The 18,355-nt window shown below is 41.5% G+C and overlaps 1 protein-coding gene across 5 annotated transcripts in view; it reads left to right on the forward strand.

Moving 5' to 3' along the window:
- Positions 1-4,483: 4,483 nt before the first annotated feature.
- col12a1b (collagen, type XII, alpha 1b) overlaps positions 4,484-18,355 on the forward strand; it is a 72,468-nt gene continuing 58,596 nt past the window's right edge. For 4 of the 5 annotated variants that reach the window (XM_042094599.1, XM_042094600.1, XM_042094601.1 and 1 more), the window contains exons 1-12: positions 4,484-4,649; positions 5,800-5,919; positions 8,856-8,972; positions 9,262-9,405; positions 9,534-9,590; positions 11,216-11,479; positions 12,012-12,176; positions 12,958-13,131; positions 13,341-13,631; positions 13,980-14,582; positions 15,436-15,714; positions 15,904-16,179. In XM_042094599.1, the coding sequence (XP_041950533.1) occupies positions 5,847-5,919; positions 8,856-8,972; positions 9,262-9,405; positions 9,534-9,590; positions 11,216-11,479; positions 12,012-12,176; positions 12,958-13,131; positions 13,341-13,631; positions 13,980-14,582; positions 15,436-15,714; positions 15,904-16,179 (2,443 nt within the window). In that variant the 5' untranslated portion in view covers positions 4,484-4,649; positions 5,800-5,846. The remainder of the gene's footprint in view (positions 4,650-5,799; positions 5,920-8,855; positions 8,973-9,261; positions 9,406-9,533; positions 9,591-11,215; positions 11,480-12,011; positions 12,177-12,957; positions 13,132-13,340; positions 13,632-13,979; positions 14,583-15,435; positions 15,715-15,903; positions 16,180-18,355) is intronic. The other variant, XM_042094603.1, reaches the window with a different exon arrangement.

Genomic DNA, 18,355 nt, shown 5'->3' on the forward strand with positions numbered 1-18,355 from the left:
ATCGCCTAATGTTAACTGAAGAACCAGCTCGCGTCGTTGGAGTGTCACTGCTGTTCTTTCAGTTCCTGTGTTTGAAAGAGCGTCGTAATAAAAGTCTCATTGCTCAGATCCTAACATAAATGGGCATTCTTCTAAACAGATAAGCACACCCACAGAGACTGTATGGATTAAATGAGAAGCAAGAAAGGTCAGTGTGTAGGCTTATTTAAAAAGGAAACTTTCCCCCAAATCTGTCCTATCATGCTTGTAACAGATTCGAAAACCATATGAATAATTGCTGGTTCAATATTGTAACTCAAGCCATTTTAAATGTAGATGTTGTTATCCAGCACTTGGTGTGCCGCAACTGTGGTCAGAGGTAGGCCATTAGACAGAAACATAATATAATAGTACAATATTTTAGCATTAGCAGGATGTTTCATCTATCCATCTAGGTAACCTTGCATTTAAAAGTGGTTGCAAGTAAAGAAACCATACGTTTCACACACATTCCTGAAATTTTGTAATCATCCTCAGGGCAGGTAAAACAGTAATTAAGAAATCTGTGTCATACACCCAGTCTTATACAATGCAATATTAGTCAACTGATGTGACCTATGATCTTAAATCAATAATATATCACAGGGGAACACCAATTCATGGACACATGCATGTGTCTTCCAGCTGTGATGTCCCTGAAGGATGCGCCGCAGGATGAGAGCTACGACTCCAGTGCCTGAGTGTGGTCATCTTCATTGACCAAGCATCTACACAAGATGACCACAAATGTATGACTTAAGTTGTGTGGATTAACGAAAGTATTGATATAATACCCTTAACATGGGGTTAAAACATCAGCTTAATTAATACCTGTGTTTTCTAAACTCTTCAATAATGCAGAATTGTATCATTAATTCTTCAGTACTTATGTGTAGCCTAAATAGGCCTAAACAAACAACTGATTGTTGATAAGGAAACAATGAAACTACTCATGAAATAGAATTACACATTCTTAAACCTATTAAAAATGTATTGCAAATGAAATGAAGAAAAATAAAATGTTTCAACAAAACATTTGCCACATTTGTTTAGCTTCTTTTTATTAGACATTTGTGGGATACAACCCACCCTGCACACGAACTGTTCAGCCTCCTGCCCTCTGGAAAGCGGTACAGGAGCCTCCGCTCCCGCACCACCAGACTGGCAAGTAGCTTCATCCACCAAGCAATCAGGATGCTGAACACTCTACCCACTCTCCCATCACTGACAGCCCCCCCCCCCCCCCCCACCAGCCAGCCAGGAACCTAGGAAACTAGGATCCTGTCTACCCTAACCCCCCCCCCCCAACACCGCCCTGTGGAACTGCACTGTGACTGCGCAGCCTAACGTGTTGCTGCTTCACATCAAGCCTGATATACTTGAAATTACTGCATACTGCATATCAATGTAAATATACAGGTCACACAAGCACAAGTTTAAACTTCATGTAACTGTTAAGACTATATAAATATACAACACAACTACCTCTATTTTTTTTATATATATGTCCTATATTTCTATTTTGATACATACATGTTCTATATTTCAGTCTTGCACTTTAATTTAATGTTTATTGTCTATGGCTATGTCTATAGTATGTCTATGTCTGTATTTAAAGCATGTCTATGTCTGCATGGGAAAGTAAGGAAATTTCAATTCTTTGTATGACCAGTGCATGTAAAGAAATTGACAATAAAAGCCGACTTGACTTGAATTGAATTTGATCACTGGTCTTGTGTCCTGTGTAAAAAATAATATGGACATTGTATAAATCCTTTTAAAAAATATTTCAATTTAAATAGAGCTGTCATGGGTCTGAATTGTGTGAACTCTTATGGTTAATTTCACGAAAGGAGCTCGTTTGTTTTCTGTGGAGCCAAGTGGGTTTGAACCTGCCGCTATTCTGAATGTAATTAGTGTCTACACAGACCCGGTTGGGTGTTGCACCAAGTGAATCAGTAGGCTACGTTAGGAAAAAAGGAACAACGTGCAGACACTAAATACATTCAGAATAACGACATGTTAAAAATTCTCCATTTTATTACGACAGGTCAATTGAACTTGAGCAATTATGTACGGATTTGCGTACCTGCAAAGACAAAATCGGCTAGAAAACAGGTCTAGAACATGTTGTGTATTACGCGACTTTTATTTAGCAAATTCGGCTCGACCGGAAGTCTTATTTTCGCTGAACACTCGCTAATTTCGCTAGAATCACGGAACTACCATTCACAGTCAGAGCCCGTTTACGGAGAGCCGGATCACTCCCTATTAACTCCATTGTACATTCAATCTGTTGCAGTTCCGCTAGGGGCGATCACGAATAAGTGCAAAAACAATGGGGGTCTATGGAGCTAGACGGCTAAATTAGTCTCTTTCACCTGGTTGTCGTTTAAAAATCGAAGATTTGATTTTGGTTTCTGCAAGCTCACTATGGATTATAGGTGAAAAGTTTATTGAACGAGTACTTACGTCCTTTCGATTTCTTACAGGTTGGGTCGTTGTTGCTCACAACACACTAGCTTTCTGCTAATGAATGACGTCATTGACGCATTTGAAAGGCTTTTTAGAACAAAAAGTGACTCAAAAAATATAATACTCAGCGGTGTGTATTTTTTCTGTCCCCTCTTTCGCATGCAACATTCAAATTTCTGGGCAAAAAATTACATCCCGAGAAAAGTGGATTTGAGGGGTACAGCTCCATAGACCTCCTGCACTCAGAGCCGTATATACGGCTCTGCCTGCACTTATTCGTGAGCGCCCTCATGTGGAACCAGAACAGGAACTGCAACCAGTTCAGAAACCGGAAGTTTCCCGAGAGTGGCGGTTCTCCCTTTATTAGACATTCTCTGTCACAGTCCAGTTGTTGCCAACCGCCTGAAGCTCATGATCAACAGACAAACGTCTACGCTCCTTTCCTCCAGATGCCGCCATTCCTCCGTCCCTAATAAAAGTCTCATTGCTCAGATCCTAACATAAATGGGCATTCTTCTTCTAAAAAAAAAAATACATTTGCTATGACACATCTAAACTTTTAAATAATACAACACAACTGACAATCAAAAAAAAAGGCAAGACACAAACCACTATACATCTTTAATTGACTTTAATCTTGACACAATGAATCCTGATGTCACCAGCTGTTCCAGAATAAACATATGACAGCTCATGTTCCAGCTCTATCTATCTATTTAGAGAGGAAAAAGAATGTTCATTTTAGCAACACATATGCTGTAGTCTATACTTGCAGAGAAAAAATTACACTTTTGTCCTCAGGTAATTATGAAAGGACCTACACCATCATATGCTAGTTAAAATATTAAATTAAATATAAATCTGTTTAAACGCCACCATAAAATAGACCAAATTATACTGTTGTCATTTATTTTCTATTATTCATTATGTATGGGAAACAACAAGTAACTGTCACAGGTGCAGAATGTCACCAGTGTTAACCTGTCATCGGTGATAATCTAGCCTAATTGATCAAAGGCATGCCTTAACTGTAGGCCTACACTATCAACTTGTAGGTCCACATGGGTTCTTCAGCTATTGTGATATTGCTAGGTGTTGATATTGCTAGGTGCAATCAGCACTATAAACAATGCTTTGTTCAAACTGAACATGAATATTCAAAGAAATGACCAGCGGCAAACTGAAAAATATATCATATTCACATATATGCTTGTCAAAAGCTAGGCCTATTGATTTTTTCTTTTTAGTTTGTTCCTGCGCAAATTATGAGTTGAAACAGGCATAAGTGACCGCGTCTGCACATCCAGTCTCATTCTTCAAAGTCCCGTCAGCAATTTTACTGCACATCTTTATTGGTAATGCTTTGGTCAAAAATTCTTCATTACAAATGCCTTAAAATATTTCGCAGGCTTGAAAATGGAATATTGTCAAGTTGACTAGAGGAAAACACTAGAAATAGTAGAAATAACTGAAATTGTGGTCACACTGAAAAATAAATTACAGTATTTTTTTGAAAATCTATTTTTTTCAAGAAAAAATCAATAGGCCTAGCTTTTGACAAGCATAGTGTGTTACAACAGCAGAAATATGGACAGCACTTTAGGAATTAAATGTCTGCGTTTATTGTAACAAAGTGTGTAGGCTAATAAATTGTAGGATTAGTGGGACTAAAATGTTTCTCTAATTCTCTTAAAATCCACTCTTAGAATTGTCAAGGGACTGTCAAGACGCCCACTGGAGATTGTCTATCAGTTTCCAAGAACAGAGAGACCTGTGGCTACAACGTCGTAATGAACATCACGCAAAAGGAATGCTGAAAATGTGCTGTTTCCAGGAGTGTATCCCCACGCACCAGAAAGTTTATTTCGTGGCGAAGCTCCAAAATGGCCTTGTGTCGTAAGAGCTTACGATAGTAAAACGAGAATCGGGGACAGCCCCCTATTAAGTAGCAGATTGTGGAGAAGTTCTTCCCATTTGGAAAGAGGCTTCCTTTCTGGGACGTCCGAAACGGGAGCTCTGAGTGATCCGTCAGATCGAAAGTCTCTCCTCCACTGAGGTCGAGCCTCCCATCACGGTCACGGTCTGGGCATCTTTGAAGAGCGGGGGCATCTTGAGAAACAGCATATACTGAAAAAGAACAGACGTTTCTCCTGAAGGTTAGGGTTCCATTTCAATTTAATTGCGGTATTTTAAATGACCATTAATGATCCATTTCAGTTTTGAAGAAAAACAAATAATCTGCGTCTGGTAAGTAGCCTATCCAGAGGGTGATTTCTTTGCCTGAAGTCAAAGTTCTCTTGAAGGAAATGTTATATTGGAAATGGAATCTTGCTTTCTGATGTAGTGTTTGAAGTAGTGACCAGAAGTAGCATTTGAAATGCACAATTAATTGACGCGCTAAAGGATTTTCCATTTCACTTTACGCGCCAGTGGACTACCATATTGATTAATTTAATGAAAGACGTTTTCATCGCCTGGAGTAGCTCACGTGGAGTTATGGTGAAAATATTGTGTTCTAAATTACCGGACTTTTTATTTGCCCCAAATTTACCAATAGGCTTTAGTCGGTGCGTGGGACACTTGTTTGGAGTTTTTTCCGCGCCCTGTGATAACCTGGAAATAGTGACGAAGGAACAGTCTGACCAAAAACGCGTTGTTTTAAGTTGCGGGTACAATCAGGTATGAATGATTATCTGAAACACCTGGTAATTTTTCTGCTTGAGTTTGGTAGTTGGATAAATTGGGTGACTTGGGAAGGGTTTTTTCCCCCCTTGACCCTGGGTGCAAAAAGCCTTCATTTTAGCTATACTATGCCACGTCTACTTAAAACATTTTGTTTTAGCTCTCAAGTGGGTATAGTTGTATCATCATATCTAGGCTATAGGTATTGATTATTTCTTGCCAAGGAATGAGACCAGCTTTACCAAGTCATACTTTTTTGGATACTCCAGGAGGCGCCCTTATACCAGTGTATAAAATTGTTGGACTTTGGGTGCCGCGTTGGAAACGTAGCAGCGCGCATTTTTTGAGGTCGTTATTAGGCCTTATGGCATAGCATATTGAATGCATAAATCATAGTCACTTTTTACTTTTGTTTTGACTCTTCTGTTGTGGATTCATAGAAATGTCCTTCTGCTAAAAGTTTCGTCTGTGCCACCTATCTTGCATTCCACTTATTTTTTTGGTGAGATACTTATTGAATCATGGGTCCCACTAGTTTAGTTCCTCGTGACCACTCTAAAACTGGGTTTAGTGTTCTCTATGCGAATATGCATAACATCTCGACATTGTTTGTCCTTTTTGCAGATTCATTCATGTGCTTCTGAGGCAGAGGGTAGTGAGAGGGTGAAAATATGAAGACCAGGCTGTCTCTGGCAGCAGCTGCCATCATTGCAGCAGTAGTACTATCTGCTGTTGGCGCTCAAGGTAAACTTCCCTAGCCACACTAAGATGGTTTCCTTCTTTCTTTCAAGCACCCCTCCCCCTCCCTTTCTCTGTTGGAATATACATTGATTTATTTACAAGATAGTCAATGATTTTAATGATGACACTGTTACTTGTAATAAGGTCGTCTCTGTGTTTTTTTAATGAACTGCCCCCCCCCCCCCCCCCCACCAACGTTGTGAATAATTGTGTATCATGGTTCATGTCTCCTTGATTCAAAATAATCCTTTGATTAATATTGCAATCAATGGTTTGGTTAGTCAGTGTATGCTGAAATATTTATTTATTTGTTTGTTTCTTTTTTTGATGTTTTCAAAGGGTTCAGAAATGTTAGCATACCTTAACTTACAGATATGCTTTAATTTGTATTTGTTTAATTAAAATTTGAGTCTGTGTTTCATGCATGTGCACTTGCTAGGGACTGGAATAATATCTAGCACTGTCACTGCATATTTTGTATGGTAAAGTTTAAAAAAAAGTTTTTTTTTAAAATCAGTGTATGACTTCATGTTTTCCACAAACAAGTGATTTAGGCTTTTAGCAAAATGTCACTATGTTTATTGTTTTTTTGCAGGCATTTGTTTTTCATACAAAAATATTATTATTTACTTTTTACATTCACATTAACTGTTCGCATTGATCAACTGGAAACACAAAGGTCTAGAATGGAACTAGACTGTTCCAAGTACACAACATTATGTATTTCTGCTGCAGAGTGGAAAACAGAATGGAACATTTAACTACTTTCATCTTGGGGAGAAGATTGCATTTCTGGGGGCCAGATTTCTCTCTCATCTCTCTCTTCTGTCATCATGGAACAAAGCGACTAAATATGCCTCTCACACATCATACTTCCAAAAGTCGAGAGGAGAAAAAAAATGAAGGCATATTTTAGACTTCTGTGGCCCCTGCTTCTCTGTGCAGTTGTCTTGCTAACCATATGCCAAGTCAACATTCAGTGATCTAATGTCAGTATGTGGTCAGTAAATCCTCTCACTTGAGATGGTTTCAATTAGATTTTGACCTTCTTGCCCTATTGGGTCGTGACCAGTCAGAGGTCCTCATGACCAAAGTGGAAGACCATGGTTTAGTCATGCCTTCCTAAAGAGAGAGAAAAATGGCCCCCCATCAAAGTCATTCACTTTTCTCAGTCAAGCTACCAGAGCTATGCCTTCTGGCTGCTTGTGAACAGTTCCACAGCCAAACTATAAGAAATGGAGATAAAAATGTGCTACTAATGAAGCAGCCCTAGGAAAATAGATGCAGTTCTCTAATACAGCGTGCCTTTAATATGAAGCAAGAGTGAGATTCAAATTAAGTAGACCACTACCACACACATTAAAGAGACAAGGGGGAATGAGTGATTTCATTAGTGTGCAGTGTGTAGTGTGTGTGTGAGTGTGTGTGTGAGTGTGAGTGTGAGTGTGTGAGTGTGTGTGTGTGTGTGTGTGTGTGTGTGTGTGTGTGTGTGTGTGTGTGTGTGTGCATTAAAGTGGCTCCCAATGGGGAGTGTGTGGGATAGTTGGGATGGGGCCCAATCAGCAAAAAGGAAAGGAGTGATCGTGATCATGACGGTTGAATTGATCTGCCAGGTTGGTGGTCCTCATTATTGATGTTCTGTTTGCTGGTCAAGCCTTTGCTCAGGCTGTTTTTCTTTGTGCTCTTGCACATTCAGTGTTTCCTGAGCCATGGCTTCACCATAATATTTTAAAATGATATTCTTCAAGTCACATGTTTGTCTTATCAAGGCTCTTGTGTAAATATGGAGGATGGCAGGATGTAGCTGTGTAGTTTCAACTTGAGATGTTTTTCCATTGTATCTGATCCTAACCAAAGTTATTGTTTGTTTACTATGTAATAGTAAGATGGTCGTTATCTTAGTTTGATCAGATTAAGTTTTCAGTTATTATTTTAAATCACTTAATTTTAGAAAGCTCACAACCAGGTAGGGGTCATAGCATTAATAGAACAAATAGATTGTGATCCCAAGAAGAATATCATTTAAAATATTTTTACAAAAAGTTTCTCTCTACATGTGGTCTGTCTTGTACATGGAAATTTCAGTTCCACAAGTTGTTCCAAACAACTTTTCATGTACATGTGCATGATAATACAACAATCTGTTCAGATGAACACGACAGGTGTCACCATGACACCATGTTTATTTGTCTTTTTTATTTTGATGTATGTTTTTCATGATGTACCGTACTGTTTCATTGTTTGTGTGTCTGAGTTTCCCTAGCAGTATGTAAATAATTATGCTGTAGTAATGAAAAGAATGTACACCAAGGTCATTCATGGCTTTGTGTATTCTTTTAAAAGGTTTGCAATGGAATCCAGTACTGAAGTAGATGGAGTAGAGACTAGTGATGGTATAAGGCTAAGTGGCTAACATGCCATGGAATGCCTTCAGTTACTTCCTCTCAGGCTAGCCTGCTGACTCCATTGTAGAATCGATACCATGTGTTTGTTGAAAAGAAAACTACTGTCATTGTCAACCAGTTCAACACCAGGATTCCAGCCAAGCTGGGCTGACATCTTTCACAAGCATGCAAGTTCTCAGTCAGGCCATTACATGTGTTTCGTGCCACTGTGAAGATCTCTGTGGAGCACCTCCTCTGTGTTCTGTGTGTGCTTTGAGTTGTTCAATGTGGCCCCATGGTCCAACAGCTCAAACAGATGTCATTTTGAACCAAAATGGCCGCCTGTCATAGCATCTCTCATCACTCATCTTACATGGCCTTCGTCCATTTCTGCTGTCACACTCCCCAACAATGAACAAGATAACTTCACTACTGAAGTGTTGATCGTTGGGAGCCTATTGTCTTCTGTACTTGTCTTGTGTTTTTTTTTTACTTAAGAATACATTTTTAAGACAAGCATGTATAATTAACACCTCCAATGTCCTCTCTCTACAGTTGTACCACCCTCAGATTTGAGGTTTAAAATTCTAAATGAAAACACTGTAGAAATGTCATGGAGACCATCAAAAACACGCGTACAGGGATACAGACTACAAATAGTTGCAGAATCAGGTAAGTGAACGACCCCCTTCCCAAAGCCCTCCAGAGGTTTTATCTGTGGGAGTATGTTTTGAGGCCAGGAGTCAGATCAGCCACACCTAACCATGACACGATTAGTTCAGTTTTAGTTCAGCTTTATGTCAGCATTATGTCATAATTCATAACATGTCAACAACTGGATTCTTGTTTTTACTTGTATCTATTTTCAGGCAGTTTGCCTTTGTATTCCCTTGTATTTTGTCTTTGCAAATTAGGGTGTATTGCAGTGATTTAAAGGCCATTTTATGTGTCCTTTTTTCAGATGAACCAGACAGAGAATTGAACCTTCCTCCAACTTACACAAAAACAGCCATCACAGACTTGACCCCAGATATGAATTATATGGTAACCATTATTTCATTCTCTGGGTCTGAGGAGAGTTTACCCATTTCTGGCCAGATCACAAGTGAGTTGTATTTGATGATCTTTTTGCAATTAGTATGGCACTAATGTATTCAATATAAATGTGATGACACAATGGATATTACAACAGAAAAATGTACCCTAAAACTCACTATTTTCCTTATATTTTAGTCCAGTCCAGTGGCACAGGTGGAGGCACCAGGAAACCTCAGGTCACAGATGCAGTCAGTAAGTGGTTTCTTCTACATTGAGTTTGAAGGCATTGCTGTGAGATGTCTTTAAAAGCAACATAAGTAACTTCAGCAGAATACAATCTGATTGTGACTGATTATAGGAATTAAATGTTAGATTTCACTATGGGATTAAGAGACCACCAATTCTATAACCTACATCATGTAGATGCATTTTTAGCTCTTAGAAGCACATGTAGCATTGAACTCAGTGCCCCAGTTCTATCCACTCATCTGTGTCTCTGGGATCTTTCCATTTGAATGCAGTTGGTATTTCTGACTGGGAGTTTCCATGGTCTGTACCCTAACCCTAATCATTCTTTCTGTTGCACTTGGGTTGTAATTCCTGAGAAAGTTAGTCACTGTGTTGATTAGCCTGTGTGTGTAGTCACTCGTGCCGTTCGTTGTAAAGCTGTAAATGTGAGGGCGCTTTTTCCCCCATTCGCTCTCGTCGAGTAGTGGAGGGTGCTGGGCTGGGAGTTAACAGCTGTATCGCGGACCCCCGGGCCTGGGTGAAATAAACTCTTAAAAGCCCTTAAACACCGAGGGAAGTGGAAAGCATTACAGATCACACTTTACAAGTGTGCTGTGGCCTCCAGTTTGCTGTGGCCCCCTCCTCCTCCTTCTTCGCCTTCGCCTCCGACTGGCCGCTCCCCCCCCACCCCCCTCAGTTGAGACAGAATGTTTGGGTAACCCTACGCTCACTTTCCCCTCCAACGCATGGAGAAGGAGGTGGAGGAGAGACGGAAAATAATCTCCCAGCGCCAAGCAGAGCGAATCCGCCTCCTCATATGTGGACTTCCGCACCGACGGCTCTGGGTTTTCTTGTGGAAAAACCCTTGAACACATTTTTTGTTTTCTTTTTTCTCTCCACACCCCCCGCATTTTTCTCATGGAAAATGCATTAATGAAATGACCCACCGAAAAAAACCCAAATGCCGAGTTTCACCATCTCGCCAAGCTTGCCCAGTGAACCAGCCAATCGGAACTCATAGACAGATCTCAGGAGGCGCGAGAAAGAAGTTGGTGAATCCCAGTCATCACAAAGTTGCATGCAACACGCTGGCAGCCCATCCAGCAGTGGCGTAACTAGAACAAACTGTAGATGATTAAGGTGCAAAAGAATGTCATGGAGATGAGTAGTATGTAAACAGGGACGGACTCGCCCATTACTGCCCTGGTAACATGTCATTCTGAAAGCTCTGTCATTACATATTGGAAAGCTCATTGCTCAAGTTGTAAACTCTCTGTGCAGTGAAGACTTAGCAGGTCCTGAGCGTACAACAAAGTCACAGAAGGAGCTAAATGATTTACCTGGCTCCTTAAAGCAAAGCCTGTGGATAGAGAACAAGCTCAGAGGGGCCAGTTATTTTTATGGATTTATTTTGTATCTTTTGTAAATGGGAACGCAAGGTGGAATATTTCATGGCTTTCTTTCATACATCACTTTCCCTTGACCACTTGTGCATTCACATTCAGTTGCTGACAAGGGACTTATAAATATACAGGAACTGGACATGCTTTTCCCTTTCTAAAAAATTGAGCGTGTTCCGGTTCAGTGACTTTCCAATAGATGCCGGAATTTTCCTGGGCCTTAACTCTGAATCTTCTCTCTCTTCCCAGAATGCACAGTTGGCGCCATTGCTGATTTGGTCTTCCTGGTGGATGGCTCTTGGAGTGTTGGACGTGAGAACTTCAAATACATCCGTAACTTCATTGGTGCCATGGCTAGTGCCTTTGACATTGGGGAGGACAAGACGAGAGTTGGTGTGGTTCAGTACAGCACAGACACCAGGACCGAGTTCAACCTCAACCAGTACTCCAAACGGGGCGAACTGCTGCGGGCTATCAACAACCTGCCTTACAAGGGTGGCAACACCATGACAGGTAAATCATGCATGCACTGATCTGCTCAGGACATCAATCATGTTGGAGAACATCACTTACAGCTCACACTTACAGATATTACAACCAAGAGACCCCGTGCACAAAGCAAAGACTACTAGCTATGAAATGCAGTTGCAGAATTTTTAAGCACAATATTAGGTTTTGTCTTAGTCTTAAGGTAGACGTTGTGTTTCTGTCTGTGCTGCTGACTCAGGCCCTCATTGTCTTTGTGGTTTTTGCCTTTGGGCTGCTGATCTGGAGGCCCAGCCAAGCCCAAAGCAGGCCCGCCAAAATCTACTTACAAGGGCAAAGCCTGACCTCCAGCTCTCTCATAACCACGAAACTCGAGATCTCCACCTTGAGCGAATACTTTCCATACAGTTTATGAGGGGAAAACAAATACTCTTTCCACTTGTTTATATCGCAATGTAACTCTGGTGGACAATAGTTTTTTGAACAAAAAGAATTAAAATAAACGACCAAAAATGTTGTACTCACTAATGTGGCGTCCGATCTGGAAATTTTTGTGTAGGTGACGCCATGGACTTTCTGCTGAAAAACACTTTCACTGAAGCGGCTGGATCCAGGAAAGGGTTTCCCAAAGTGGCCATGATTATTACGGATGGGAAGTCACAAGACTCGGTGGAAGGCTACGCCAAAAAACTCAGGAACAGTGGAGTGGAGATATTTGTCCTGGGTAAGTGTGCACAGTTGCTTGAGTATGTGTTTGTGTGTGTGTCTGTGAGAGAGAGAGAGAGAGAGAGAGAGAGAGAGAGAGAGAGAGAGAGAGAGAGAGAGAGACAGAGACAGACAGAGAGAGAGAGCAAGTGCAAGTGTGTCTGAGTATGTGTTGCTACTCTCTGCATTTTTTTTTAAAGGACACATCTGTGTCTTTTGATCCTCTGTCCAGCGCTATGCTGTGTGGTCTTGGTGTGTGCCTCTTCCCAAGCATTTTTTTTGACAGGATTGAAAGCAAATGACAAAAATCCAACAGTCCAAAGTGTTAAATGAATTTTACAGACTGGCTGTGTTGTCATAGTTTCCAACTCAAAAATATTCTCTCCTCAAATGTTTTCCAATGGCGATATGACCCACTGCTCCTCACTGCAAAGTACAAAGTGCCTCAGTTTGAATCCAGCTGGATATTCTTAAAAGAGAAAAGAGAAATGATAAACTTCTTCCTCGATTTGTATGTTTATGGAGTATTGCTAGCTCTTGACATTCCCTAACAGCTCCAAGACCTCAAAAAAGTATGCTCACGTTAATTTTGCTCATTCTCACATTCTGTACTGGATTTACAAGGAGTATATAGGATTTATTGGTGTTGACTCTCAACTATAAATGAGTAAACTTCCTATATTTGGCAGGCCGTGGAAGTTAATATGAGCTTGTGGAACATTTTCAAAATTTTTATGACAGTCCATAGATGTTTTGCTGAATGATTTTGGTGATTTTTTTTGTTTCTTTATTATAAAAAGGCATCAAAGAAGCAGATGAGGCTGAGATGAGACAAATGGCTTCCACCCCACACAACACGCACGTCTACAACATCCCCGACTTTAACGTGATCAAGAGCGTGCAGCGCCAGCTCATCACTGAAGTGTGTGCCGCCGTGGACAACCTGCTCAACGCACTCGCCAGCGGAGAGGAAAGTGAGTCTGTCTGTTTCAGTGTCCGTCTGCCATATTGGTATTCACCATGTTTTTATGGTCACCTCACTGACTCTTCTCTATGTCTGGGTCCCTATTCATTTGCTCCTTTTGTTTATGTACCAACTCATGTCATACTGCCTTTGCCTAGTGTAGCACCAAAGGGTAATAAATGGATGTTTTTGTTTCCTTCTGGTCTCTCCTTTGCATAGTGGTCGAGGCTGCCTCAAACCTGGAAGTCACTGAGGTCACCTCCAAGTCCATGCGACTGCAGTGGGATGCCTCCCCCGATGACGTGACCGGCTACAAGCTACAGTTAGTCCCAATGATGGCTGGGGCCAAGAGACAGGAGCTGTACGTTGGGCCCACACAGACATTTGTGAATGTGCGCGACCTCACCCCTGAGACAGAGTATGAGGTCAGCCTGTTTGCCCTCAAAGGCCTAGTCCCCAGCGAACCAGTCATGGCCATGGAGAAGACAGAGCCTCTTAAAGTGTCCCTGGGTGAGAACATTTCATCCTGTTTGGTGCTCTAGTGAGAACATATGCAGTATCATTCCATTCACTCCCATTTAAGCAAGCACTACTATGGTATTTGTGAAAATGTACGCTTTCTGTTTCTGTGAAGCGACATCTGCGGTTATTTATGTGCTCTCTGTAAAGTAAAACATTGGCCTTACTGTTACTATGTTGGTGCCATGGTCTAGCCATGAGTCTTCAGTGACTACATATTTTGCATGTTTGTTCATTGCTGTGTTGTTGCATTCTGCCAAACTTCAGAAACTATAGCTCAACATATCAATTCGTATTGATAATAGAATCCTAAACACAAATCTTCTCCTTTTCCCCTAGAGTGCTCCCTGGGCATGGACGTACAAGCAGATGTTGTCCTCTTAGTTGATGGTTCGTACAGTATTGGTCTGGCCAACTTTGCCAAAGTGAGAGCCTTCCTGGAAGTTCTGGTTAAAACCTTTGATATTGGACCCAACAAGGTTCAGATCAGCTTGGTCCAATACAGCCGAGACCCACACACAGAGTTTTACCTCAACACTCACAATGACCAAGCGGCAGCCCTCAAGGCCGTACAAACCTTCCCATACCGTGGTGGCTCAACTAACACAGGTCGTGCCATGACCTATGTTAGGGAAAAGATCTTCATTTCAAATCGTGGTGCAAGGACCAATGTTCCTCGGGTCATGATCCTTATTACAGATGGAAAATCATCGGATGCTTTCAAAGATCCAGCAGTCAAGTTAAAAAATGCTGATGTGGAGGTCTTTGCTGTCGGTGTGAAGGATGCAGTTCGCAGCGAGTTGGAAGCTATCGCCAGTCCTCCCACGGAAACGCATGTTTACACTGTGGAGGATTTTGATGCCTTCCAGAGGATTTCCAATGAGCTAACCCAATCCATTTGTCTACGAATTGAGCAAGAGCTGCTTAACATCTTAAGGAGAAGTGAGTATTGTAGCCTGTATGCATTCAGAACATCTACAGAAACTGTAATCATTGCACTGGCTAAAATTAAACATATAATCCTCTGTGTCCCTAGACCTGATAAACCCACAGATCAAGGCTTATGATCAAGCTTATGTGTAGTCAAATCTGATATGTTTTTGTTGTGGGAAGATTTTTGCGAGTTTGTTTGTACAACAGAGCTTGCCAAGAGAACCTGCTTTGAGACAGGTTCAACACATGTTGGAAATGAATATCTTATATAATTGGTCCCTAGATTAGTGTTCTTGTACAGAGGAAACAGTTGCTCAGTTAACCGTAAAGTAGCCTAGAAATGAAATGTATGCACGACTTGCCATTAACTGTTGGTGCGTCAAAGCCATTTAAAAAGCCTGTTCTGGGGATAATGAGTTTGGTTTTAATGGGTTTAAATCAGAAGATTTCTTTTTTTTGCACAGCAAATCAAAATTCATTGACCACATGCTGCCCATTAGATATGTCATAGAGTGCATTTACAATATGCACCTCATGTGTGTGCACTTTTTTCTGTGCAACAATGTGCTGTCCATATGTACGATCCGCACTCTAGAGGAGCATCAGAGAGGTTGCATGTGGAGGCGCTCTTCAAAGCCAAACATTACTCACTCTGCATTACAACCCTGAAAGGTATTCAGTGCTGCCAGTGTGTTGTGAAACTAACAGGAGGTTTGATTACCTATTATATAATTGTTATATAATAATCTTTTATGACAGCATGAAAAGACTAGGGAGGATTTTCCAATCACTGGGTTTGAGATGAGGGTCACTTGTGATTGAAGGCCAGCTGTGATTCAGACCTCCATCTATCTTTCCCTAGACTTGATCGCACCCAGATCCCTCTCCTTCTCGGAGGTGACCTCCAGAAGCTTTAGAACTACCTGGGAAATCGATGCCAACAATGTCCAGTCCTACCTGATTCAGTACAGGCCCGAAGCGGACTCCAAAGGGGACTATGTCTCTGTCTCGGTGCCTGGGGACAGCCTCACTTCTGTCTTGCTCCACCTTACACCCCAAACAAAGTATGAAGTGAACGTCTATGCACAGTATGAAAAAGGAGAAAGCTTTCCAATGACCGGATATGAGACCACACTAGAGGGTGAGAAATGCTTTCATTTTAATTTAATTAATTTAATTTAATACATTTTGTTTTAAAAAAAGGAAAACATTTGTACAGCCTAATAAATGGCATACATTAGCATACAAGCTCTGACTATAGGGTAGTGTTTGTTTTAACTTACGGCAAAATATAAAATGATGTAGGTGAAATCTTTGTAATTTTGCACAGAACAAGGGAAAGTGCGCAATCTCCGGGTGTCAGAGGAGACAACGGACAGTTTCAGGGTGTCTTGGATGGCTGCATCTGGCGCCGTGGTGAGGTACAGGCTCACGTATGTCCCGGTCAGAGGAGACCACCCAACGCAGGAGACGACCACCGAAGGCCCCGAGACCACCATCGTTCTTCGGCAGCTCTTGCCCACCACCACGTATCGCGTGAGCGTGTCGGCAGAGTACGGAGGAGGCCCTGGACCAGCCATGCAGATCGATGGCACCACCAAAGAAGGTGAGTCATGCGGCGAAGCCACAAAGAGGCAAGTTATGCATATAAAACGTGGCGTATTTTCCCCTTGTAATAATTTCACTCCCTCTTATTGGCCTGTCATTTGAAAATCCAGGAGGAGAAGAAAAAAAAAAGATGAAAAAAAAAGTCCATGTACACTCTCTATGTTATTACACTGGAGAGGAAAGTGAACATTAAAGACTCAACTTGGTGAGGGGGAAATTTCATACAAGGAGGCATTGAGAGTGCTCTCTGGAAGGCTTATTGGTGATGAAATGTTGCCCAGGTTTACGGACCCCGAGCCAACGCCGAGGGTGGTGATCGGAAATAAACAAACATTATGTCTGTTCACTAAGGCAACCAAATTCTTTGGAGTCATTATCATTGCTCAGAGCAGTTAGCGTTCACGGATGTTCCAGCTGCATTAAAGGGTCGTTTTAAATGGTGCAGCTGTGCCGTTTCCACTGCCATTAAAGGGGGTAGGCATGTTCCAGATGAGGAACTCACCCTTGACATGGAGAGTCCCACTATAATTGTGAAGCATACAAGACTCTGCCATGTTGACTTGTTGTTTTGTGAAAATGCCTCTTTCAAAAGTCCTGAAAGTGTTAATTAAACAACCATTCCCTGGGATAGGTTTTTGGAGGTTCAAGGTTATTTCAGTGGCACCTTGACCAATCCTATTAAACTTCATGAACATGCATTGACATGCTTCCACATAACAAATGTTCATGATTTTTTAGACATGTGCTTCACAGACACGTGGATGGGCATGTCCACTAAAGAGCCAAGGCTTGTGTCAGTGTAGGCTAATAGACTACGTGCACGACAGGCTCTTGCTGTACGCTCATTGACTTACGGTGGAGCGTTACCTGTGTTGTAGTGGCATCTTCAGTTATATTCTGCTCCTTACATCTTCACTCTGAATATCTTGTTTGTCCAATAATAACAATTTTAACACACGCATAAATCCTTCTTTATCGTAATGTGCTGATTCCCTAGTGCAACACCCAGCCGGTTCCATGGAGACACTAATTACATTAACAACAGCGGCAGGTTCCAACACACCTGGCTCCACCAGAAACAAACAAGCTCACAGAGAGCCTTCCGAGCATGAGACCTGTTAGTTCTGGAGGACGTTTTACTTCATCCCATTTTGGCAGACTCTGAGTACCTTCGAGATCACCTTTATCTCTGAATAATGGCTGAAATCTGAGCTCAAAGAAAAAATAGGAATACTAAATTAGCTGCACTAATTATTACTATTTCTTAACCCTAATGTAAAACCTAAGAGGATGTTTTCTCCCAGAAAGGATGACATTAACAGTTCACATATCTAGATGATCTTTCAAAGCCAGACCTTTCTAGGCATATTGAGTTGAAATTTTGTGTTAGGTCAATTACACATTATTTCAGTACCCCGCATCTTTTATTTTTGGGACATGATGGCTTATTTATGTTGTACGCCCCAATAGGTACAAGCTGCAGTACTTCTAAATTGGTCTAAAAGTATCCTGAAGAAATTCGTCAAATGAAATCAGATGGGAGCAATTCCTACATATGAGTGTATTTTAATAATGTAGCCTATGCTTTGATTTACCTTGGCTCCTGTGCATATGCCACATTGATCCAAGTCCTAATTTTCTACTCCTAACTCTTCCTTGGGGGATTGTGCAAAAGTTGTCATGTGCACCAGTATAAATATTCGGTTCTCAAGAAGTTTATTTGCATGGCTGTCACTATCTGAGGGTCGCTCGACCCAGAGCAGTTTCCAAAGTCTCCCAGCGGCTGACTTGTCAGACAGAAATAACAAATAGCGAAGTGGCAACAGTGGCGGCAGCCATCTGCTTCCCCTGCTGAGGTCTCACCCACCGGTCCTCCCGTGGACACAGAGCGGCCGGGGTCATCTGGTTCTGGCATGGGGTCAAGCTCACCAACAGCTACTGTATTTCCCCTAATGAAATCATTTGTCTTGGTGTGACTATGAGTGCTTCGCGTGCACCCATAATGCAGGAGACTTCCAAGCCCCTGGTGTTGGGTTGCTGTGGCCTGGTTTGGTCATTTTTTTTTTCTGGAGGAACTTTTCATCTGAAGAGAACCACGCTCGGTCTGAATAGTTATCTTGGCCAGAAGTACAGCCAGAAACTGATGACAGTTCTTTCAGGTCGCTATCGCTTTT

The sequence above is a fragment of the Alosa sapidissima genome, chromosome 6, assembly GCF_018492685.1.
Source record: "Alosa sapidissima isolate fAloSap1 chromosome 6, fAloSap1.pri, whole genome shotgun sequence".
Lineage (NCBI taxonomy): Eukaryota > Metazoa > Chordata > Actinopteri > Clupeiformes > Clupeidae > Alosa > Alosa sapidissima.